The 24,615-nt window shown below is 33.6% G+C and overlaps 4 protein-coding genes across 4 annotated transcripts; 1 reads left to right on the plus strand and 3 right to left on the minus strand.

Moving 5' to 3' along the window:
• Positions 1-1,264: 1,264 nt before the first annotated feature.
• Positions 1,265-3,586, minus strand: LOC130503830 (G-type lectin S-receptor-like serine/threonine-protein kinase RLK1). The gene is made up of 2 exons (XM_056998393.1): positions 3,005-3,586; positions 1,265-2,379 (listed from the first exon to the last, which is right to left on the minus strand). Exons 1-2 carry the CDS (start codon positions 3,515-3,517, stop codon positions 1,489-1,491), a joined length of 1,404 nt encoding a protein of 467 aa, XP_056854373.1. The 5' UTR covers positions 3,518-3,586; the 3' UTR covers positions 1,265-1,488.
• Positions 3,587-3,632: 46 nt separating this feature from the next.
• Positions 3,633-7,429, minus strand: LOC108823968 (G-type lectin S-receptor-like serine/threonine-protein kinase RLK1). The gene is made up of 2 exons (XM_018597284.2): positions 6,852-7,429; positions 3,633-5,669 (listed from the first exon to the last, which is right to left on the minus strand). Exons 1-2 carry the CDS (start codon positions 7,362-7,364, stop codon positions 3,717-3,719), a joined length of 2,466 nt encoding a protein of 821 aa, XP_018452786.1. The 5' UTR covers positions 7,365-7,429; the 3' UTR covers positions 3,633-3,716.
• Positions 7,430-8,712: 1,283 nt separating this feature from the next.
• Positions 8,713-14,106, minus strand: LOC108825771 (agamous-like MADS-box protein AGL8). Its single transcript, XM_018599120.2, has 8 exons — positions 13,704-14,106; positions 12,742-12,820; positions 12,562-12,626; positions 12,154-12,253; positions 12,024-12,065; positions 11,858-11,899; positions 9,256-9,359; positions 8,713-9,139 (listed from the first exon to the last, which is right to left on the minus strand). Exons 1-8 carry the CDS (start codon positions 13,886-13,888, stop codon positions 9,031-9,033), a joined length of 726 nt encoding a protein of 241 aa, XP_018454622.1. The 5' UTR covers positions 13,889-14,106; the 3' UTR covers positions 8,713-9,030.
• Positions 14,107-19,053: 4,947 nt separating this feature from the next.
• On the plus strand, positions 19,054-20,728 carry LOC130503831 (uncharacterized). Its single transcript, XM_056998394.1, has 3 exons — positions 19,054-19,064; positions 19,150-20,149; positions 20,192-20,728. The coding sequence occupies exons 1-3, from the start codon at positions 19,054-19,056 to the stop codon at positions 20,726-20,728; spliced, it is 1,548 nt and encodes a 515-aa protein (XP_056854374.1).
• The last annotated feature ends 3,887 nt before the right edge of the window (positions 20,729-24,615 follow it).

Below are 24,615 nucleotides of genomic sequence, written 5' to 3' on the forward strand. Positions count from 1 at the left end.
TAGTACTGAAAGGGCGATTCACGTTTCCCAGGAATATAGCAGTCTAGCAAAAGAATAATAATAAAATTGCAGGCATTTCATTATGATCTGAATAAGACAGATAACATTACAGAACATTTGTGTTTTCAATATATCTAATACTACCAATAATTAATTAGCTTTGAGAACTTAATGCTTGTAGTGTGCCATGACATATATCTCGATCTTGGAATTATGTATATCAATCAGTGATCTATGAATAATACCTTGAAGGGTACATTTTTTTTTTTTGGTAAAAATGTTAAAGGGGTTACATTTTTCATAGACGTGAATTCACATTTTAGGATTCGTCAGACCAAAGCAACCAACCGCACAAGCACAAAAACGCAGTAGATAGCAATATTTGATCACTGCTGCAAGTCGCATTTACAAACCGCAATTGCCAAATGCAACAACAACTAAACGATAGAACCAAGGTTGTCCTGAAACGTTTTTTATAAAGTTTATTTCAGATTATTTATTAAAATGTTTTTGTAAATTATTTTCGTTTTTATAAAAATTTACAAAGTTTTTATTTATTAAAAACTTTTTATTTTCCCTTTCTAAAACGTTTTAAATAATTTTTAAAATATTATATTAGTTTAACGTATTTAATTATATTAATGAAATATTAATTTTAGGATTATGAAAAAAACTATACTAAAAAACAATTAAATGATTGTTTTTATACTAAAACATCGTATTGTTTTGTTTCGTTTTGATAATTTTTCTTTATTCTTTTGCTAAAGCCAAATCGTACCGCTATAGGTATCTCAATTATTTTGCATCTGATTTTAGATATTATGCTTTCAGCGACACTCTACTTGCTTAGGTGTGAAGTCATATTTCTCTTTTTAAATAGTAATTAAAATGAAGCATATTTCATTTTATAACCACACAAAGTAGTAGTTAGGATATGCCTAGAACTCGTGTTATCTTGCATTATTATAGTTTATTACTAGACGACAATGTGATTTGTACGAGTAGGATGATTTTATGCTTTCATATTCCATATTTGAAAAAAAAGAAAACACAACAAGATACTCTTATTATGATCTTTTGATTTAGATTTTTATTTATTTTAAATTCTTTTTAGAATCACATAATCACAAATCCTACAATAGTCTCACACATTTGCAGTTTAATTAGTTGTCAAATTGAGAATTTAAAATTTCGCATAGTTATAATTTTGTAATTAAACCATAATGTTAATACGTAATCTTGAAATCAAAACTACATTATTAAATTACGAGATAACAACTTTCATATCTCATAGAAATCTGACAAAATAATCTATGCTCAGTGACAAAAAAAAAAAATCTATGCTCAAACTTGTCAGGATGATGTTCTTGATATATATAACTCGATTCGTATTCTCTTTAAAATTCTCGCCTTCCACAACAGAGAAAAACATATAACTTTAAAACCTTAGCATTAGAGATAGACACGATGTCCTGAAGTTCTAGCATATCAGGATCGCGATCCAAGTTTAAGAACCTTAACGAATGTATTACTGTCACCATTCGTATCTCTAATGCCATAAGACAATGGAAACTTCTTCTTCTTCCAACAAAATCTATCTCTTCCAAGCACCACTGCTCCACAAAAACAGTCATTGAGACAAGTTGCTTTACACCTTCCTTCATCATAGTTTGAGTACCTCTTGTAATCCCCTGATGGCCAATTTGTCATTCTCAAAGTCACAAACTCGTAAAGATTTGCATCCTGGTTCGCGGTTTCGGTTCGGTTATTCCCCGGTCCACAAGTTTCCATCTCAAAATCAGGTTTACAATCACCATACTCGTCATTTGGATCCACCAACAAAAACCTCTCGGGGCATTCACATTTTGGCCTATGGTTGTCTCTTAAAATGCAAATATTATTAAACCCACAAGCTAGATTCCCAAGCTCATTACCATCAAGATACGGCCCAAACCTCTTTGCACATATATTCTCCGGTTCAGACCAAGCCAGAGACCATCCATTGTTACTATTATTAAGCCCTTGCCTCTTGGGATGATAGTACTGAGAGAAAACTCCATCAAAATGTAGAACGGCACGGTGATAAAAGTCTTTGGAGGGTACTGGATCTTTCTTGTTGACATAGAATCTTGTTCTATTGTCTCTCATTACTACATACATGTAGCCTGTCTCGTTGAAAACCAATCTGTTCCCGGGATTGTGAGGATCGTTGGTGTTACTTGAGTAGTACGAAAAGTAAACATCTGTTTCTGCTAGCGTCTCGCTGTTGAGGGTAAGAAGCTGAAGATCTCCATCATCACCTAAACGTAGTCTGAATCTTCCTTTCTGGAAGCTAGTCTCTTTCCGACGAGATGAGAGATTCCCTCTAACTTCAATACTCTGCATCATCATCAACAAACATCCGTACAAATGTGATGTATATACTTAACAATAACACATAAGTAGAATAACATAAACTTTTAGGTCAACTCTGAGATTACGTTTGCGTTTACGTACTAAAATAAAAATTTCATACTTATAATTTTTTTTTTATTCATATTTCCTTTTAAAATATTTGTAAAATGCAAACACAAACACCAATCACTGCATGCAAAGAATGGAAGAGAACCTTATGCAACCAAGTAATTTACATCAGATGAATTACGGTAATAAGTTCGTTTATAAACCATACCGTCGTGAGCAAAAACTGAGAGAAAAAAACACGATTAAGACAAAACCCGTTTTAAAGTTTATATCGTCTCAAAATTTGATATTTCTTTTCTCTTTAATTTTGTTTATCCATTAAAAATGGTATTTCCTAATTTTAAAATGTATACCATACTTTTATATTGATATTTAAGTAATATTTTAGAATCAAGACGTGCTTATAAAAAGATCATTATGTAAAACAAACTCAAGAAGTAAGCAAAAATTTGATGTCACAGTTTTTTTTTTTTTTTTTTTATAATGTCACAGTTGAGGTCTATGAGAGATATCAAAAATTCATATCTTAATAAAGACTTACTTGAGTAGGTAAGAGAGTGTCGGTGGGATTAGCGAAGCTAGACCATAAAGCGACATCTGAATGTTCACTTAACAGACGGAAGTTTCCGCCGTCTGTTATCAGCCCTCGAGAAACAGAGCTCCTAATCTGAGGAAGTGAAGAACTCCAGAGCTGCTGACCTCCAGGGTCAGTAAGGACAAGACCATGATCTGCGGTTAATGTGACCTTCGATCCATCAGGGACAAGACTGGTGGTTGTGTTGACGGTTTGTGCATGCCACACAATAGTCTTGTCAGGAATATTGTCGAACCATATAGAGAGAGTGAAACCATTGTTTGGTTTGATCTTGCGGAACCCAAAAGTAAAGTCACCGGAAGGGGAAAGCCATGAACTGGAGAATTGTTGGGACTCTGAAGCGGTCAGAGATTCTCCCACAGGAACCGTTCCGCTGATGATGTTCTTAGACAAAACAACAAGTACTTGTAGTTGCAAAACGAGAACAAGATGGAGTATCCAACAAGAGACAACACCCATTTTGCTTAAGCAAAGATGTAGAGCTGATACGAGTGTTTTTGTTTGTTTGTGTGGTGATATGTTTGTTACCAATCAAACGTAGAAGAAGGGATAAGATTTGGTCAACGAAACAAACTTTGAATAGTCAGAGAAGTCTTCTCTTGATTTATTGCCACTTATTGAAAAATATCCCACATACAAATGTCTATATTCAAACACATTACACTGGACCAGAAGAGAAGGTACTACTATAAGGAAAAGGGTTTGGAGGATCATGAACTTGAGCCACACCTTCAAGCATCTGCGTAATATGTCTCATGTTAGGTCTCATTCTTGGTTCTTCTTGTATACACCATATCCCTATTTTCACATATCTCTCTACCGTCTCCATGTCGTCAAGGGCCTCTAAATCGTCTTGGATCAGATCATCCAACCTCCTATTGTGGAAACAATAGTATGCCCAATCAATGAGAATCACATCATCGTCAAGATCGACTGCTTTCTTGCAGCACACGGTTTCCAAAAGCATTACTCCATAGCTATAGACATCTACTTTGGATGTAATGGGACTGTTCCTGAACCACTCAGGTGCCACATAGCCTTTAGTTCCCCGGATGTTCGTGAGTGTATGCGTTTGGTCCATCATCAGAAGCTTTGCTAGACCGAAATCCGAAATTCGAGGGTTGTAATACTCATCTAAGAGTATGTTTTGCGGTTTTATGTCACAATGTATGATCTGCTCGCTGCATTCTTCATGTAGATACAAGATTCCACGAGCTATCCCAATTGCTATTCTTCTCCTATTTTCCCAGCTCGGTCTCGGACGCCTGAAGAGAAAACCGGCTAGTGTACCGTGAGGTATGAACTCATAGACAATCATTCGGCTTTGCCCTTCGTTGCAGAAGCCAATTAGCCTCACTAGGTTCTTGTGGTGGATCTGACCAATCACTTTAACCTCATTCTTGAACTCTTTATCGTTTTCTTGAGCAACACGGTCTAGTTTCTTGACAGCCACGGCAACTTCAGAATCGTTGCAAAGTTTTAGAAAACCCTTGTAAACTATCCCAAATGCTCCTCTTCCAAGCTCTTCCATGAAATCCCCCGTAGCTGCTAAGAGCTCTCTGTATGTTAAGACTCTCAGATTCAACTCAACTGCAGTAGCTACACCGATATCTCCACCTTGATTAGGTTTCTTCTTCGCCTTCTTACTCCTTCCGTACAATGCAAGGAATATGAAATTCACAAAAGCTGAAGTTCCAAGCAAAACCGAACAAGCAATGATTAACCAGTCCCTGTCTTTCCCTCTATCTTTAGCACTTGGAGCATCTGCGACAACGCCGCCTTTTAAAACCTTAATGAGTGTATAGCTATTACGTGAATCATAGTTTTCACCATTAGGAGATCTCTGACCATAAGACAATGGAAACTTCTTGGACCAACATACTCTATCGTCTCCAAAAACAACAGCAGCACAAAAACAATCGTCAAGACATGCCTTCCTGCACCTTTCTTCATCATAGTCTTTGTACATCTGGTAATCCCCGTACGGCCAGTTCGTGCGGTCAACACGAATAAGCTCATAAGTATTGTTATTACTTGGTCCACAAGTCTGCATCTCGAAATCCGCCTTGCAGTCACCATACTCGTCACTAGCATCCAATAGTGAGAACCTCTCAGGGCACTGACATTTTGGTCTTTGTGTATCTTCCAAACTACAGATACTATTAAACCCACAAGCTACATTCCCGACAGATATATCGGGATTGATGACCCGACATATATTCTCCGGCACAGCCAAAACTAACTCCCACCCGTTACTTCCTTCCCCTTTGGAATGAGAGTATTGAGCGAGAACTCCATCGAAATGTAGAACGGCACGTAGATAAACGTCTCGAGAAGAAACGGAAACGTCTTTGATAGCGACTCTTGTTGAGTTGTCGCTTAGAAGAACATACATGTAGCCTGACTGGTTGAAAACTAATCGAGTCCCAGGATTAGGCTCCTTTGTGTTGGTTTCGAAGTACTGAAAGTATACATCTCTTTCCGCTAGCGTCTTGGAGTTTAGAACGAGTAGCTGAAGGTTTCCTTCATCACCTAGATGTAACCTGAATTTTCCTTTCTTGACACTTGTCTCCGTCAGGCGAGATGAAAGATTCTTCCCAATCTCTATACTCTGCATAGTATACAATAACGATTCAGAGCTAAAACCACTACCCCTCCCTTGACATAATGTGTTTTGGTTATTTGAAGTTTTGTATTGTTTTGCATTAGTTGGGATTCAAAGTTCAGATGAAAAGAAAAGCTAAAAATTATTTTATTATGTTATAGATTTTTTATATACAAAACAGAGTCTGGATATTTGGTTATATCTGAAAATATCCGAACAACCAAAAACACCTGAGATATCTAAAACTAAGTATTATAAAATCTAGAATCAAATCCTAAAATGCCTAAATGTGTAATAAAACCTGAAATCGAACTACTCAAAAATCTAAAATATCAAACCTAATCCGAAAACCCACTCTTATTAATTATGGTAAAAGTAGGGATGGGCACAAGACAAGTACTTGCTAATTTTCGAAGGTTTGGTACTTGGCTTGACTCGTTCAAGTAATCATATTTTGGGTTTGAACTTGACTTGTTTAAAACAAGTATTTGCTATATCAAGCACTCAAGAGAAAAATCAGCACTTGCAAGTTACTTGATCCGATTTGTTACTTAATAAAATCAAGTACTCATTTCTTATAAATAATTAGAATAAAGTATAATCTCATACAAAGAATTTTGCTATCTTTTTATCAAAATTTTATCGGAATCTAATATATTTATCTGATTTTAGTTACAATATAAATAAAAGACAAAATATGTTAAATATATAATAAGAAATTTTTAAAAATGAATAGCGAATAACAAGTAATTAGACAAATATTGAAAGATATAAAGATATTTGATATCTGTATCTGCTAATAAGATATATTTGCTTATTATCAAATTTAACGATGTCGAAAACTTGATTTTAAGACGAAACGAAACAAATAAACAAAACTAAAAGAATCATGGCTCATATAATTTAAAATTTAAAAAGATTAAGATTTTGAAACTATAAAACTTATGTCAATGTTACCTAAACAAATAAATAAACGAGTAACGAGTACAAACAAATCAAGTAGTTAAATTTTTAAAAAGATTTGGTACTTGGTTTGTACTTGTAAATTTTGGGGTTGAAGTACTTGTTCCTTGGTTTGATCACTGCAAGTACTCGGTTTTACGGGGCAAGTACGAGTATCTGTGCCCAGCCCTAGGTAAAACCACTACCCTTTCCCTCTTGCAGTTACCAATGAGAATATGGACTTACCTGAGTAGGCAACAGAGTGTCGGTAGGATGATCAAAGCTTGACCACAAAGCTACGTCGGAATCTTGGGTGAACAGACCAAACTCTCCGGTGTCGGTTATGAGCCCTCGAGAAACAGAGCTACTACTCGGAGGAAGTGAAGAACTCCAATGCTGTTGACCTCGAGGGTCAGTGAGAACCAAACCGCCATCTGCGGTTAGTGTAACCTTCGAACCAGCAGGGACCAGACCGGTGGTTGTGTTGACCGCTTGTGCGTGCCAGACGATGGTTTTGTCAGGAACCTTGTCGAACCATATGGACAGAGTGAAACCATCGTTTGGTCTGATCTTGCGGAACCCTAAAGCAAAGTCACCCGAGGGGGATCGCCATGAACTAGAGAATTGTCGGGACTCTGAAGCTGTGAGAGATTCTCCGACAAGAACGGATCCGTTGATGATGTTTTGAGACAAAACGACAAGTGTTTGTAGTTGCAGAAGAAGAAAAAGATTGATTATCGACCAAGAAAGTAATCCCATATTGCCTAAGGAGTAATGTGAGATTTATGTGTTTTACTTTTAAATATATAGTTAGTATAAGATGTAGATGATTTGTTCGTTACTACTGAACGTATGAAAAGGTTTAAAGACTCTTTCTGAATGTTTTTATTTCTCTAAGTCAATGAATATATTTTAAAGAGTTAATAGTCTTGTCCTCCAATCAGAGCCGTCTCGAGTTATTTATGAACATTTTCAAAAAATATTAATGATATATTTAACATGTAATAGAATAGTTTTAAAAATTTATAGTTTTTTTTATATATATTTGACATCGTTTTTGAAATTATCAGTTTTAAATTTAGTAATATGTTTAAAATTTTAAAGTTTTATATTATAACTTATATATTTATTTTTAAAAATCCATAGTTTTTCTTTTATATTTTAATTTGGACTCTTTTAGGCCGTTCCGGTTACATGTGCTGTTAGACGGCATTTTCTCCAATCAACTCTGTATGTGGTCTATGGTCCTGCAGCGTGTATGATAGAGTACAAGTATGGTCGTATGTTTATTGTGATAAGACATTTCTGAGTCTTGAACGTGAAAGACTTTTCTTTCCTTTCGTTTGGCCTTAGGATGACAAAATGATAATTGTTTTCTTTTTTCAATGCATTGAAAATTTTGAATTGAAGCTCAGACTAATATTTATGCTTTATAATTGAGTTTGGTTAGTTCAACTGGAAATGTAATCTTCATGGATGTGGTCTAGTCGAAGTCGAGACATGAAAATAAATTTATATATTTAAAAAATATTGAATTTTTACCAAACCAGGTTTGACCATTAATGTTATAGTTTTATGTTTTAAAATAAGTGTCATTTTAATTTTTGTTTTCAAAAAAATATCATTCTACAATTTTAATGCAATTTATATTTATTTTTAGTTCAATATTAATTACAAAATACATTGATTTTGTAAATAAATTTATTTATCTAAACTAATATTGGTTAAACAAATAAAATAAATAAAAACAAAAATACATTTCAACCATTTTTTAGTATGTATGAAAAGTATCTAAGTGACATTTTTTATAAAACGGATGAAGTATATTTTAGTTCTAAACTTGGAAAAAATTATGGGGGTTGATAGTAAAATTCTACAACCACCGTTATTATCAATCATTCTTTTGATAGTTTTATGGGCAACGCTAAATCAAAATATATAAAAAATATATTTATATGCTAAAGTTTGGTCGTTTTCTATTTATTTGTACAACCTTTTCCTTTTTCTAAAATATCATAATAATCATTTGTGCCACGCGGTACCATGACATGACAACTTTAAAGGGCACCATGGTGAGTTGATTTACAATCAAGTAAGTTTGAGAAAATTGAACACAAAACTTTTGTAAATTCATAAACCTATAGAGCACATTTGCGAATAATAGGACATTGATAAATTGCTTTCACGCATCTATGCCACAGTAAAAGGAAAAGTATCAATACATCATTCATCAGAAATCATCACAACGATATCATGAACCTTTGTCCTTAAGACGCAGTGAATCCAGTGATAGAGTACGTACGTTCTTGACATTGTAATTCCGTCATTACATATATCAGTATTAATGAAGAGTAAAGTCACCAAAAATGCTGATATATATTATGAAAATATTAAGCATTGATGATGTTATCATACTTAGATAATTTTACTCATTCGTAGTAGGACGTAACATCCAAGCTGGAAGAAGAGAGTTTGGTTCAATCAATGACGATGCACCTCCGTTCTCTCCCCCAACTCTCTCCACAAGACCATCTCTGCCCATTAATAGTTAATGAATCAGAATCTTTCATAGCTAGAGATGTATATTACACAATTATTCATACTCTACATGTAATTAAGAATGCTACCGAGAAAGGGAGAGAGAGGAAACCTGGAGGATGTTACGCAGTACTGGGGCTGAAGAACTGAAGAATTGTTGGAGCATTGGATTAATTGTCCTTCGTGCTGACCCGTGTTCTTCTCCCTCTCCTTAATCTATCATTATCATAATTTGTCGTTGTTTAATAACACAGATGTACGAATTGTATGTTTTGGTTCATATTTATTAGTATATAATTAGTATTATATGTTCTATACAGGTATAAACATAGCCACTCTGAAGTTTACAAGTACAAAATACACGTATAGTTATATATGATACCCAAAAGTTAATAAAAGCAATATATATTTGTATGTTTTATCGAGGTTCTAAATATTAGGTCAATTAATCGACCAAACTGCATGACATAGTTTTACAACTAATCGGCTTTAGTTTGGCTGTATCAAAAAGTACAAACGACTGTACTGTTAATGCCTTTATATATTTTCAACATTGTTATTATTAGAAACATTAATAAAAATAAATAATCACTTTCTTATTGTAAAAGGGTAAAACACTACTAATAAATAAATAAATATAACCACTTCTATTGCTAGCATATTAGTAACCATTTAAAAAAAATGTATTGTAAGCACTACTAAGTGCTAACATACAATACAATTCTACTTGTGTGTATACATCAGTATCTTTATTGCTGATATTTTTATAATACTGAGATAAAAGTTGTAGAAACATTAATAAAATAAATAATCACTTTCTTATTGTAAAAGGGTAAAACACTACTAATAAATAAATAAATATAACCACTTCTATTGCTAGCATATTAGTAAGATAAAAGTTGTAGAGAACTATATAGTAGATTAATCTTTACAGACATATGTTCATATATATTCTTAAGTTATAATTATAGTTAAAATAATATTTAGATGTAAAATTTGGAGAGTTACTGATATAACATAATATTGTAAATTGTCTTAATTTTTAATCCGTTTTAATTCAAATAGAATTTGACTCGCACATACGTGCATATATCTTATCATTTTATAAATAGATAACTTTGATTATTATAAATTTGATCAGCATAAATATTTTACATATATAATTTAAATTTAGTGTTATATATTGTATAATTCTATAATCTTATTTCTTAAGCTCTTATTCGTCATTATTAGTATGGAGCAATTTATTTTATTCACTTTACTTTCTTATTATTTTTTCTACTTATCCATATATTTTCAATTCTCGTACATTAAATTTACAATCTGAAATAATCAAATAAATCTCCTTTAATGTAGCTTTTTAATGTCTATAGCTTGTATACAATAAGTGTTAAAATTTATTTAGTTATACCATAAATGAAATTTCCTTTATGACAATTTTTATTTCATGTTGTGTTTACGGAAATATACTTGAATATCTATCATTTTAGTATTTGCGAGATTTTATAAGTAAATACATTTTTATATTTAAATAATATATATACTATTAATTTAGTAAATTGTATACATAGTAGTATTTGTTATATTATTTTAATAAATCTTATCAATATAGAATATTTTTGGATGTTATGGTATTAAATTTTCTGAGTTTTTATTATTAAATTAATATTTCAAAATACTATATTACTTTTGATTCTTACAACATATTATTTGTGTGAAAATTTTGAAATATTATTATTTTGAGTTTTTAAATATTTATTTTTAAAATTGTGTATAATTGGTCAAGAGATATTTGGAAAACTACACGACTATGTTTAAGTTTGGAAAATTATAATATTTTGAATTTTTTTGTTACTAAACTAATTCATTATTTTATATTAATGTATTTGAATTTTTGGTAAAACTTGTTTTATATTTTTCTCAACAGTTATTTTATAATTAAAATAAATAATAAATTTATATTTAAAATTAATTTGGCATTAATGTCGTGAATTCATTATTAGATTTTCAATTTTTTCTAGTAGCATATTTTGTAAATAATACATGAACTAAATGTTAGTTATTTACTATTTTGTTTTGTATACAATCATTTTAGATAATATATTGGCGTGAGTTTCAAAATAAATAAAATAATAATATATAGTTATTGATATAAAAGTTTAACATATGTTAATAATTTATTTTTTCATAAAATATAACGTAGTTTACAAATTTAATCCGTTTTAACGAAATAATTTATTTAAATGAAAAAAATTAAAAAATAAGTAAATCTATCAATTTAATATAATTTTCATATTTAATCCATAGGACACCTCTATTTTAATATAATATAGACTATAATTATAACCATAGCAAATGATATTTATTTTATTTTTTATGATAAATTTTTAATCAACATTTAATTATAATAATATTAGATTATTAGTTAAGAAATTAAGTGATGTAGTATTTAATAAAACTATTTAAAAATTTTGGTAGGATTTTGTTAGATTTTAATAGATTTTGTTATAACTAAAAGTAAAATTCAAATATATAGTTAAAATTAATTTATTATTAATATCTTTATTTGTTATTAAGATATAATATAAATAATCAAATATATTATATTTATTAATTAATTAAGTGGTTCTACTATGACTTAACAAAAAATGATAAAAATAAGATTCTAGATTAATAGATTAGATTTAATCATTTAGCTGAAAAGATTGTACTACCTTTTTGAGAAGCGTATTATTATGATCTTGCAATGCCTTATCCTGATTCATTGAAATAAAATAAAGTATTTTTTATTATTATTCCTTTTTGTGGAAAACAAATAAAAAAAGCAAGTAATATATAAAATGAATTGTTTTGATGATGTAACTAATTGAGACACTTTACCTTCTTCTGGAGCGCTGATATGGATTCGAACATAGCTTGGTTCTGCAAATATTACCAATTCCGTAAACAAAGTATCACAGCTTTCAGCTCAGATTCAATTCATGTAAATGCGTTAACGTTCTCATATTACCTTTCTTGACCTAATGCTCTTGATAGCAGCGTCGAGCTGATGCTCCAAGCTTTGAAGCTCCTTTAGGCTCAAGGAATCAAGATCTTCCCCCATAAAATTCCTGCACATTTCAATTATCTGATTACTGATAATGTAACCAATGTGCTTGTAATGAACATTAATTTTGGGGATCCAAGACACAAATAGCAAGTTCCCCCTTAACTTATGTGTTATGTATTAGGATTTCTTACGACTATAGGATGCAAGTTGAATACATTAGAAGTGCTTTGCTCAAAAAAAAAAAAAAGAATACATTAGAACTGCAAGTTTAATTGCGATGTGATTAAAGAACATGTATTGCTTTGTTATCTTAATTTGATATTATGCACTTGAAGACGATATGGTACTACATATGTAGTTATAATATACCTTTTATTCTTCTCAAGTACCTCAACTCTTGCCTTGAGCTTAGCATGCTCTAGAACCCAATTTTCCTACAACATTTATTGGTATATGATACTCACTAGCTAGTTACTAGAACAAATATACATAACTGAGTAAGACTTATAAACATAAACATCTAGAAGAAAAACAAAGCTTAAAACTTACACTCTGCGAAATGTCTCGGCCAACAAGTTGTTTGTCTGAATATAAATAGCGATCGTAGCGTTCAAGTATCCTTTCCATGCTATATTTCAGAAAAATAAAACAAAATATACTTCAGTAATTTGATCCATGTATATCAGACTAGATTTCACACGCGTTGAAATATGTAACATTAATTTCTCTCAGTGTTAGACAAAAGCTTACATTGTTTGGTATTCTGACAAAGGATCGCTAAAAGTTAGCATATAACCACAAAATGTATATAAAACCTGGTTTTTGATGAGTCCACAGAACATGATAGAAAACATACGTTTCCCTCCTGACTCGGTTATCTAAGCAAACGGTATGGTATATATGTATATGATCGTACAAACAAAATATGTACACTTTGATTCAAAAAGGTATATGTAAACACTCAAAAAATGCATTTATATCAGTACGAACTTACATATATGTTGAGCGTTATGTTATTATCCACTGGATTATAGCACATCCTTGTAAATGCTTATTCCATTGTTTCAAATAAACCTTTCTTTGCGTTCGAATGTTTGTTACTAATTAACTATTATACAAGTTGTATACATATATCATCGTACGTGTCTGTGTGCACGTCCTTGCGTACATCAAAAGGAGCAATCAAATCGTGAGTCTGTGTACTATAAGTATCATAATTTTATGCTATTTTCAATTGGGTAAAGCTAGGAAAAATAAACATAAACAGCTTTTTCATGCGTCCGTACGTAAAATCCCCCAAAAACCCTAATTTCTCGAGCCTCTTCTTAGGGAACAAACAAATATACAGTTGATTTGCAACACAAAGAGACAAGATTTGGATCTAGATTGAGACGTACGATTATAAAACAAATCTTGCTAAAAAAATCAAGAAAGCAGATGGATAAGATCGATGTGAATATATAATATAATTAATATATGGTTTATGAATGAAACCAGAAGATAATAGTTACCTAGAGTCAGTGGAATATTCGAAGAGTTTGCCTTTGGAAGAGAAGACAACGAGAGCAACCTCAGCATCGCAGAGAACAGAGATCTCATGAGCTTTCTTGAGCAAACCAGATCTTCTCTTGGAGAAAGTAACTTGCCTATTGATCTTGTTCTCTATCCTCTTCAGCTGAACCCTACCCCTTCCCATCTCTCAATCTTTTCTCTCTCTCTCTCTCTCCCCTTAAAACTTCAAGAACAAGAGAGAGAAACGACAACCCTGAAATAACCAAAGTATATATCTCTCTCTTTCTTTCCTATGTCTCTCTGGGTATCTTTTGTTGTATAATTTTATAATTTTTGTTTTTTTATTTATTTTTATAATTTTTATTTATTTTTATTTATTTTTTCTGGACTTTTGTTGGGTTTCGCGTGAGTTTACAGTGGCGTAAGCCGTGTGAACAGTGACATAAGTGATGTTGTATAAATACGGTATGTTGATGTGAATACATAGACGATGATATTTGTGGAAACAAAGAGAGTGGAAGAGACCAGAGTGGGAATAAAGGTAAGGGCTGTTTGGTAAATAAACCATATGATGTATTGTCGACTTCTCATAGGCTGTTTACTTCTGTAGTAATAATAGCTTGTTCGTTAGTTTTTTGCCTCCGCTTTGGCTAACGTTGTTTCCGTACCGTACGGTCTTTTTTCTTGCCACTGCTTTTAAGGTTAAGAAAAACAGAACAGATCAAGAACTCAAATCTTAGTGGGTATTAAGGAAATGATCTGTAATTTATTATATATTCTTCCAGTAAACTATATATACGGTCCACTTTTTTTAAAATTTTAAAAAATAAATGATTTATTTTTTGAGAGAAATACCAAAAATGTAATCTTTGTTTGGTAACTATAAATTTTACTTTCATGGAGAAACACACATTTAGATCTATTTTACCAACACGTTGATTATAGTGTCGCTCATACTTTTTTCAACATTTTGGCACACACGTAAAATAATGTAAATCGCTTAACTATCACCATAGAACTAATTATAACTTTGGATTCTTGAATTTATCTTTTAGTTGATTGTTGGTACAAGAAAATTACCTCTATTTTGCACATTTGTTTCATCTTCTTTCATATGATAATAATTCAATTGATATATTTACAGTTTCTCTTTTGACCGAAAAGTAGACTATATATGGAAAGAGAATCTTAAACGTATGATACTCACAATGTAGGAAAAGTCTCCCTACTATTTACCATTTTGTTATACTCCTAAAAATAGTTAGGTCTGCAGGTATCAGTAGTAAAACACAAAGATATGGATAGAATTCAAAAAGAAAAAAAAAGAATATGTAAAGATCTTTAGTGATTAATTGGTGATGCATTATTGTAGTCACACCAATTTTTTTTTTTTTTTGTAAACTGCTTACTTAAATTAAATAAAGGACCAAAAAAGTTTACAAAAGCCCATGGCTCTAGTTTATAACAAGCCCACTAATCACATTAATCAAGCCCAAGGTCAAATAACCCAAGTTATGTTTCTTTAGTTTGGAGAGGAATGGTCGTGAGGAGGAGGAAACCTGTATCAACAATGGCGATCACTCAAGTCGAATCCAATCTTGCATCATAGTAGAGGATCGAATCGGATTTGACTCTCTGAAGCTTTGGAGTTTGTTCTTCAGTTGTCGATCAATCTGCTTGAAAAATTGATCTACCGATCTGAAAGTGTTTGCATGTAGTCTTGTGTTCCTCTCATTCCACAACCAGTAGACAGTCGCCTACCAAGCGAGGAGTGTTAGGAGTTTTTTCGGTAATGGTCCAGAGAGGGAGATCATCTGCTGTAAAGTATCCGCCCACACTCTTGAAGGTAAAAGTTGTAGCCTTCTCATCACCATTCTCCACAGATCATAACTGTAGTTACAATCAAAAAACAAGTGGTCCCTGTTTTCAGGTTGTTGAGTACAGAGGAGACACCGATCATCAACCTGTATCCCCCACCGAATCATCCTATCTCTCGTTGGAAGCCTATTCTGCAAGACTAGCCAGGCATGGAAGCTATGTCGCGGAATTGCCCTTGATATCCAGATAGCAGCGAACCAAGGCACATCAGGAGCTTGCTCAGAGAGGTAATCATATAGAGTACCTGTTTTGAAACTAGCAGATGTTATGCCATTAATCTCCCACTCATAGTAGTCCTCATGCTCAGTGAATGTTACAGTTGTTAGGTAGGCGTAGAGTTGAATCTGCGCCTCAGTTCTAGCTGGAGGAAGAGCCCAGGAGCCGTCAGGATGCAAAGATGAGACCGTTGCTCTGTTTGATATTCCCAACCGAGAGTTACTGCCTGAGAGATGAGTGTAGAGGTCTCCAAATGGAGTCCAATTGTCAGACCAGAATCGCGCATTTTCTCCGTTCTGCAACCTGAGCTTTATGAGTGGAAAAACTACCTGCTTCAACTTGAGAAGTTTATTGACAACCCAAGAGTAAGACTGCTTCGGGGTGGTCGTCCAATAGTTATGTATCGAGCCGTTAAGAATCACCTCCTTGAACCAGCTAACCCAAACTGAATCTGGCCTGAAGAAGAGAAGCCAAATTAGTCGAATGGAGCATGCTTTATTCCAGGTACTTAAATCCTTAATTCCCAGTCCTCCCTGTCTCTTTGTTTTCACCACCGTTTCCCATGAGACTCGTGCCGTACCATGACCTTCCAAAGTTCCTTTCCACAGAAATTGACTACAGAGAGAGTTTATCCTCGCGATCACAGCTTTTGGCAGTATAAAGGCAGAGCACCAGAACGTATTTATACCAGCTATCACCGTTTTTATCAGGAGAAGCCTACCGGAGAAGGAGAGAGTTTTTACTGACCAGGAGGAGAACTTGGTCTTGATCTGATGGATGAGGGGTTCACAGCTAGCTAGCGATGGCTTTCTCGAGTTGAGAGGCACTCCTAAGTAGTGGAATGGTAGGGAGCCAAGTGACATTCCCGTTGAAGCTTGAATCAGGTCAGTTTCACTTTGTGTAAGTCCCGATGCGTAGAAGCAAGTTTTTTGCATACTGACTGCTAAGCCTGAACGTGTTTCAAATTCTTTCAACACCTGCAGAACGTGTTGGACCGAGCTGATGGATCCATCAATGAAGATCAGGAGATCATCTGCAAATGAGAGGTGAGTAAGCTTGATTTGGGAGCAGTTTGTGTGGTACTTAAATCTGTTCTGCGTCGCTGCTTGATTTAACATATGAGATAAGCAGTTCATTGCAATCACAAACAGATAGGGAGATAGAGGGTCTCCCTGTCTTAGTCCCCTTTTGCTTTTAAAATAGCCATGAACTAACCCATTGTACCCTACCATGTAGCTTGTAGTGCAGACGCAAGCTTTCAGCTGCCTGATGAACCGCGTAGGAAACTGAAGCCCCTCAAGACATGAGAACAAAAACTCTCAGGACAGTGTATCAAATGCTTTCGCAATGTCCACTTTTATGGTAATTTTCTTAGTACCTGCGTTTTTATGATAGCCGTTGACTAGTTGTCCCGCTAGAGTAGTATTTTCAACCAGCAAACGACCCTTGACAAAAGCCGTCTGACTAGGCAATATTAGAGAACTGAGCGCAGGCTTGAGTCGTTTTACAAGTAGCCTAAATTAGTCACACCAATTTTCGAAGGAATAACGTGTAATACAATTTTTTTGGAATGAATGAGATATTGCTAGAGTCATCTTCTTTATCTTTTTCTTTTCTTTATCAAACACCAGATGGATCTTATTAACAAATAATTTTATCTGAAGATTCAACTGTTTTTGTGGTTATTGAATCGGGAACGTGTTCCGATTAGAAGTTACATACAGACATTCATGTCGGTCCCGTGACTAGTAAATGTCTGACTTCTTCTGCGTGATATTATATATGCACACCATAAATTTATATGAAAATTGAAAACTATTTAAGATTTGATAATGGAATGTGATTGCTAATTGAATGGATATCAAATTATGTAAGACTTGATAACTGATCCAAGGAATCACTTTAACTGTTTTTACATTACTTGCTGACTTAAATTTTGCTTTTTAGCTCCTTTTATTGTTGGTATTTTATTGTCTGATCAGAAACAATTACCATTTCTGCAAAACGTCTTTAGAAAAAATAATATTAATCTGCATATGGTACCGCCTGAGAGGAAATTTAAGATTATAGTCTTATAGACTATATAGTATATACCAAAACTGGGACCACATGAACAAAAAGAAATGGACCACATTTGGGTGTTGATGAGCCCTAAACACCTAAATGGGTGGGTAGTACGTAAACATATTTGCATTCTCTGAATCGTTATTAACATAAATTTGGTTCTCTCCATATATAGTACGATATATGTTCGCCCTCTTAGATCAAAACTCTGAATCTTTTTCTCTTCTCATACCTTATGTTAAGTCAACATCTCATGAGCGAATATATATATTATATGGCACATTGTCTTGTCAAATCTATATACCAATATATAGTGGACATAAACCCAAAATTTTCCATAATTAATATTTATATCAAATCATCTTTTTATGAAATTTGAAATTGTAGACACCAATCCTTAAAAGCTTGTAATTTTTTTACGAGTATATGTCAACTTAGGCCATTTTAACATCACGCCTTGTCTTCTTTTTTTTGGTGTGTGTATGTGACCAGTGACCACCCTCAGTACATGATATTTAGTGCGCATATTGTATGGCGATAAATGAATTTTCTACGCGCCAGTATATATTGATATCAAGAAAAGTTTATTTCATCGTTAATAGCCTTTCATCATAATTACCACCTTCCATCTATAGGTTTACATATGTGATATTATTAGGGTTTTCTGCAAAAAAACCCTCAATGTGCCTTTTTATTGCAAATTAATCCACGAACTCAAAAACCCACGGGTCAAACCTCCAAGTCTCAGTCAAACCGCAATATAATCCATCCGTATATTTATGATATATCTCTGTTAACTATTTAACAGAAATTAAAACTACGTCGTTTTGATATTAAGAATTAAACTAAAAAAATATTGCATCCGGCAGGAATCGAACACCACACCCGAACACTACTTAACCCGTGCATTAACCAACTCGCCTACGGACATATACGTTAATTTTATATACTTAATTGTATATATACTTTCTGTTTCGATTAAAACTGCCATTTTCCATTTTAAAGTCGTTTTATAACGAAAATATAAGGTCTCTTGGCAACCTAAAATCGTGATTTAGGGTTTTTAGAGTGGAGGATTGAGGCTTTCTATTCAACTTCAAAAATTCAATTGATTCTGTGATTCATGATGATTTAAGGCGATTTCATTAGTTTTGTGCTCTATTTTAAAAGAACTAAGCAAGAGAAAGGATCATGGCGTTGAGGTTAGTAACCAGAGAACTTTTTTGATTTTTTTTAATCAATTGATAGATTGCTTCATTTTTTCATTGATGAATGATTTTCTTACAGCTTTGATCTCTATTTTCGTTGTGGTGGATATTGGAGCAACAAAGACGAATATCATGGAGGGGAAGTTCATGAAGCCGGTAGAAGAGTAGCTGATGGCTTTACCTTGCAGTCGATTCTTACACTTGTGGAATACATAGGCTATGAAGATAACATGAACCAAGTATCATGGTTTCCACCTGAAACTCCTGAGAAAAAAGAAGACATTACTGATGATGTGATAATGAAAAAAGTGGTTCACTATTCAATTGGATCTGGAGCAATGATGTTGTTTATCGTCAGAGAAGATGATCCTTATATGGGTAGGCATCGTAATATGAGAGGCTCGTTGAATGATGCTGAGGATGAAGATGATATCGGGAATGAGAGTGCTAATGAGGATAATACGGTGAATGACTCTTCTAGTAGTGATTTTGAGACTGAGGAGAGAGGTGGCGTGATAGAGCAGGACGATGCTTTTGGTGTTAGTGATAGTGAAGCTGGTGATTCGGTAGTTGATGATAATCCAACAATATTTATGTTGGGGCAACAATTTTCGAACATAGCAGCTTTCAAAACTGCTATAACGAAATATGCTGTGAGGAAGAGAAGGGATATCAAGTTTGATAAGTCTGATGGTAAGCGTGTTGTGGCAATTTGTTCGGAAAAAAAATGTCCGTGGAGGATCTCAGGTTCTATAAATAGCAGCAGCACTAGAGTTGTAGTCAGAGCATACCAAGAGGAACACAACTGCACATGGCAGGGTAAAGTGTTTTTGCTGACAAATAGTAGGATTGCAGATATCTATATTGAGGAATTCAGAATTAATCCCAATATCTCAGCTACTCAGTTACAGCAAAAGCTTCAAAGGCGCAACATTAATGTGTCAGAAACAATTTGTGAAAGGACAAGGCTGAAATGCTTGCAGCAGTTTGATGATGAGCAAGCTCAGTCATTTGCAAGGTTGTTTGACTATGTGGAGGAGTTGAAAAGCACAAATCCTGGATCTACAGTTGAATGTGAGGTGAGGCAAACACGATTCTATAGGTTTTATGTGTGTTTTCAGGCGCTTAAAGATGGGTGGAAAGGTTCTTGTAGGAAGATTATTCACATCGATGGTACATTTCTGAAGTGGAGAATGAATGGAATGTTATTAGTTGCTTGTGGAAGGGATCCTAACGAGCAGACTTTTCCTATCGCATGGGCCATTGTGGAGGTTGAAAATAAAGATAACTGGTTATGGTTTTTTGAGCATTTGGTCGAGGATCTAGGCCTAGGACTTGGTAATGGTTTAACTCTAGCAAGTGACCAACAAAAAGGTCTTATATTAGCTGTTCAAGATGTGCTGCCATATGCTGAGCATAGGATGTGTGCTCGGCATGTCTACTCTAATTGGAAAAAGAAATATGGTGGAGCTGTGTTTGAAGATCTATTCTGGGGTGCTGCTGATGCTTACTATATGGCACGTTTTGAGAAGAAAATGGAAGAGCTGAAGAAGATTTCAGTCGCTGCATATGATGATTTGAAGATTTCTCTGTCTTGCCCGTGGTCAAGAGCATTTTTCACAGAATACTCATCTTCTGTGCTGTTGAGAACAACTTAGGAGAATCTTTCAATGCAGCTATAAGGATAGCAAGAACAAAACCGGTTGTGGAAATGCTTGAAGATATAAGAAGAAAGGTAATGGTGAGCAACCACAAAAAAAGAGCTGAAGCTGATAAGTGTAGGGCAAACTACACTTATAAATCAGTTGCAAAACTCGAAGAACAGATTGAACTTGCAAAGAATTGCAGTCCTTTAAGTTGTGGATTAGGAGACTATGAAGTTGGATACTTCAATGATAGGTTTGTGGTGAAGATGAGAGGCGACATATCTTGTACTTGTAGGATGTACATGATCAGTGGAATTCCTTGCTGCCACATTGTCTCAGCCTTGCGTTTAGAAAAAAATGCTGACCAAGACCCGAAAACACTTATATCTGACTGGTTCACCATAGAGAAACTGAAGGCATGTTATGCATATCGTTTAAAGCCCGTCAATGGCATGAACATGTGGAAGGTGACAACTAATGTGACGGTCAATCCACCTCCATTTAAGAAACCTCCAGGGAGACCACCAGGTAAAAAGAGAAAGAGAGATAAAGGTGAACCTAGAGAACCACCAAAGGTTTCAAAACGAGGAACGAAAATAGTATGTATCTTCTCTTCCTATGCTTGTTTTGTTATTTGTTTTTTTTTCTTTTGTTATTTATGATTTTTAATATTATTTTCCTTTATTTTACAGCACTGTGAGAGTTGTGGGCAAGAAGGACATAATAAGAAGTATTGCAAGAGTCAACCTGTTCCGAAACCACCTAAGAATCGACCTGGAAGGCCACGCAAGGAAGTAATTCCACCTACTTCAGCTGCTCTATTTATTCATGCACCAGATGCTACACCTGGAAGCCGAAGGAAGTGGTTTGCCTCTACCTCACAGCCTGAACATGATGTCCCAAGCCTCTCATCGGCACTCCCAAAACGAGGGCCTGGAAGGCCTAGGAAAAAGCTCTCAGAAGGCGTCTCCTCATCTCAACCGTGACTTTTCTATTTTCTTATCATGTGTGCTTTTATTTTTGTTGGATTTTATAACTCGTGCTCTTTTTATTAGACTTATATGTTACTTTATTAGAATTATGTGGATGATTTTTTATTAAATTTATGTGTAAGATTTTTGATATTAAAATCAACTTGTTGCAGGTCACAGCAACAAAACGAAGAAGAAGCTCTGTTTTCTTAAACATCAAAACACGGACGATATATGTAGTTAAGTATATACAATTAACGTATATGTCCGTAGGCGAGTTGGTTAATGCACGGGTTAAGTAGTGTTCGGGTGTGGTGTTCGATTCCTGCCGGATGCAATATTTTTTTAGTTTAATTTTTAATATCAAAACGACGTAGTTTTAATTTCTGTTAAATATTTAACAGAGATATATCATAAATATACGGATGGATTATATTGCGGTTTGACTGAGACTTGGAGGTTTGACCCGTGGGTTTTTGAGTTCTTGGATTAATTTGCAATAAAAAGGCACATTGAGGGTTTTTTTGCAGAAAACCCTAGAAAATGGTAAATTAATATGGTCACAACACCTCGAATACATAAAGACGTCCAAGAATATTAATTTAAAACCTAGAACATTACAAGAAATACTATTACATGAAACCCTAAGAAATCGAAAACTTGTTTAGTTTAAGCAACTAATATTGTCTAGTTTATATACCCACTAGAAACTAAAACTTTTTTTAAAGTAACCTTACTTCATAATCTTCAGACATCAGAAGAGCCCTCTTCTTCTGGAGATATCAAATTATGGAAAACGAGTGGTGGTCATTCCCTGTTTCTGGTGGATCTGATCAGGGATGTGGTGAGTGGTGTCTGCGAACTACATGGTGCTAACGTTATCCATCGCGATTTAAATCTCGATTGTTTCTTTATGATTCGCAAAGGGAATACCTTTCGTTCAAGGATTAGGAATTTGAATTTATGTAAGAAGGTTGGGGGCATGGAAAGGGTTGCGGTCCTAAAAAGGTTAGCACCAGAGCAGCATAAAGGGATGGATAACCCAGTGAAGGTTTGTTCAATGACATATACTTCCTTGGCTTAGTTTTTGATTTTTCTATCACTAAGGGGCTACAAGTCTTTGAACAAGATGGGATATACAACCCAACAGCAAAGGCAATTCTTGAAAGTCTTCCTGAATCTCATCAATTTTTTAAAATTTGCATTAGAACTCCCTCGGACTTGCGGTAATGTTATTTCTCTATTGATTTCCTTATTATTAGACTTTCTTCTTTTTTCATTAGGAGAGTATTAAGTAACCAACCTCGTTTATTGCAGTGTAACGGCACAGAGACCTTTACTTGAACCTTTCTTTTGGTCAACTGATAAAACCGTGCGGTTCTATAACATCGCTAGTACTCTCCTGGCAAGGACTTTGTCTGATGGTTTAAAGGATTCACTACATAACCTTAAATATAAGGTTCTGAAGCAGCCGCGGCTAAGTTGGGTTAGAAGCCTAAAACCAGATTTCCAGAGTAGAATAGTTAACTCTTTTTATATTTCGTTTCAAAATTATATTTCTACTCTGTGAAATATTTTATTTCTACTTTATTTGATGAAATTATCTTTTTAAAACACTGTTTTATCAAATTGTCATTTCTCATTTATCTTTATGTTTCTTTTTAAATATATATTATATTAATTCTGAATGGGTGAATTTCAAAAAAAAATAAAAAAAATTCTGAATGGGTGACGTAGTCGAATTTGATTGTTTATGTATATCAAAAATATTCTAAATAAAGTTAAAAATAAATGAGTTAGTTTTTATTAAATAAATAAAAAACAGGGATTGTGATTTTTTTTGTCAAACTAGATCCGTTTACATCGGAATTTGAAAAGATGTATAACTTAAATTAGACATGCTTCAATTTGTGATTCATATATAAATGTACTTCTCTATCTTTCTAACTTTTTAAACACCATTATTTTATTATCGAAGATGAAAGTTATTTTCAAATCTTGGTTTATTGGTTTCGTTATGCTCACAATTTTTCTGCTCGGTATGTATTTACATTCACAGATTTATTAATTATATTATATAATCATTCAAAAGTAAATTCTATTTGATCCCATTTATTTTATATACCTACATAGATTATATGATTAATTTTATATTATGGAGTTTAATGATGTTTCAAGAATAATCAATGATAAAAAAAGATGATATATAGAATTTCAGTTTTTTTAAAATAATATGCAGAAAACTCTTTAAACATATGTGTTAAAAAATTATTTTAAATATAAAAACTAAGGTTATGTTCTAATTACTATAATAACAGGAGAAACTACGATTGCTCAGAAAAGAAATTGTATTACAGAAGTTTTTAAAGAAAAACCTACACAATGTAATTCTGATAACTGTAGAGCCGAATGTTCCATTCGCAATCTAGGGCGAGGTTATTGCTCGAGGGGAATGAAGTATTGCCAATGTCATCATGAATGCCCTCGCTGATTTTTCATCTACATTTTGGAACTAAAATAATACTTACAATTATACTAAGCCTTTGTCATAGAAAAAATAAAAGTCTTATTAAGTTGTTGCGGATTTTGGTATACAGTGATAAGGTGTACTATGTTACCGAATACAAACAAATATCGACACATGTGTCTTCCTTTTTCTTTTCTTTTTATACAATTGCATTTATTAACAAAAAAATATATTGGATTTTGGTATTAATTTCATATAAAAATTGAAATAAAAATAGTAAAAGCTTCACCCACATCTTCCTCCGATGTCGTTCGAGGAAGAAGAGGAGGAGAGGAGACATTCGAGCATACAGTTGTCGTGGTACGTGAGGTCTCCGGAATTTAATCAAAACCAAAGTTTTTAACATTAGAAGGAAAATTACAGATCACTTAATACATAAACTAGGTGATTCTCCCGTGCTC

Source organism: Raphanus sativus, unplaced genomic scaffold (assembly GCF_000801105.2).
Source record: "Raphanus sativus cultivar WK10039 unplaced genomic scaffold, ASM80110v3 Scaffold1164, whole genome shotgun sequence".
Taxonomy (NCBI): domain Eukaryota; kingdom Viridiplantae; phylum Streptophyta; class Magnoliopsida; order Brassicales; family Brassicaceae; genus Raphanus; species Raphanus sativus.

What these genes read in the sequence shown, in the direction of transcription:
- LOC108823968 (XM_018597284.2), bottom strand. Translation starts at nt 7,364, where the DNA reads ATGGGATTACTTTCTTGGTCGATAATCAATCTTTTTCTTCTTCTGCAA. An exon ending in ACACTCTGTTGCCTACTCAG is followed by an intron (nt 5,670 to 6,851) that starts GTAAGTCCATAT and finishes TATACTATGCAG; the next exon opens with AGTATAGAGATTGGGAAGAA.
- LOC130503831 (XM_056998394.1), top strand. An exon ending in GATCTACAGTTGAATGTGAG is followed by an intron (nt 20,150 to 20,191) that starts GTGAGGCAAACA and finishes GTGTGTTTTCAG; the next exon opens with GCGCTTAAAGATGGGTGGAA.
- LOC130503830 (XM_056998393.1), bottom strand. Translation starts at nt 3,517, where the DNA reads ATGGGTGTTGTCTCTTGTTGGATACTCCATCTTGTTCTCGTTTTGCAA. An exon ending in ACACTCTCTTACCTACTCAA is followed by an intron (nt 2,380 to 3,004) that starts GTAAGTCTTTAT and finishes ATGATGATGCAG; the next exon opens with AGTATTGAAGTTAGAGGGAA.
- LOC108825771 (XM_018599120.2), bottom strand. Translation starts at nt 13,888, where the DNA reads ATGGGAAGGGGTAGGGTTCAGCTGAAGAGGATAGAGAACAAGATCAAT. An exon ending in AGAGCATTAGGTCAAGAAAG is followed by an intron (nt 12,066 to 12,153) that starts GTAATATGAGAA and finishes TAATATTTGCAG; the next exon opens with AACCAAGCTATGTTCGAATC. An exon ending in ATAATACGCTTCTCAAAAAG is followed by an intron (nt 9,360 to 11,857) that starts GTAGTACAATCT and finishes TGATAATGATAG; the next exon opens with ATTAAGGAGAGGGAGAAGAA.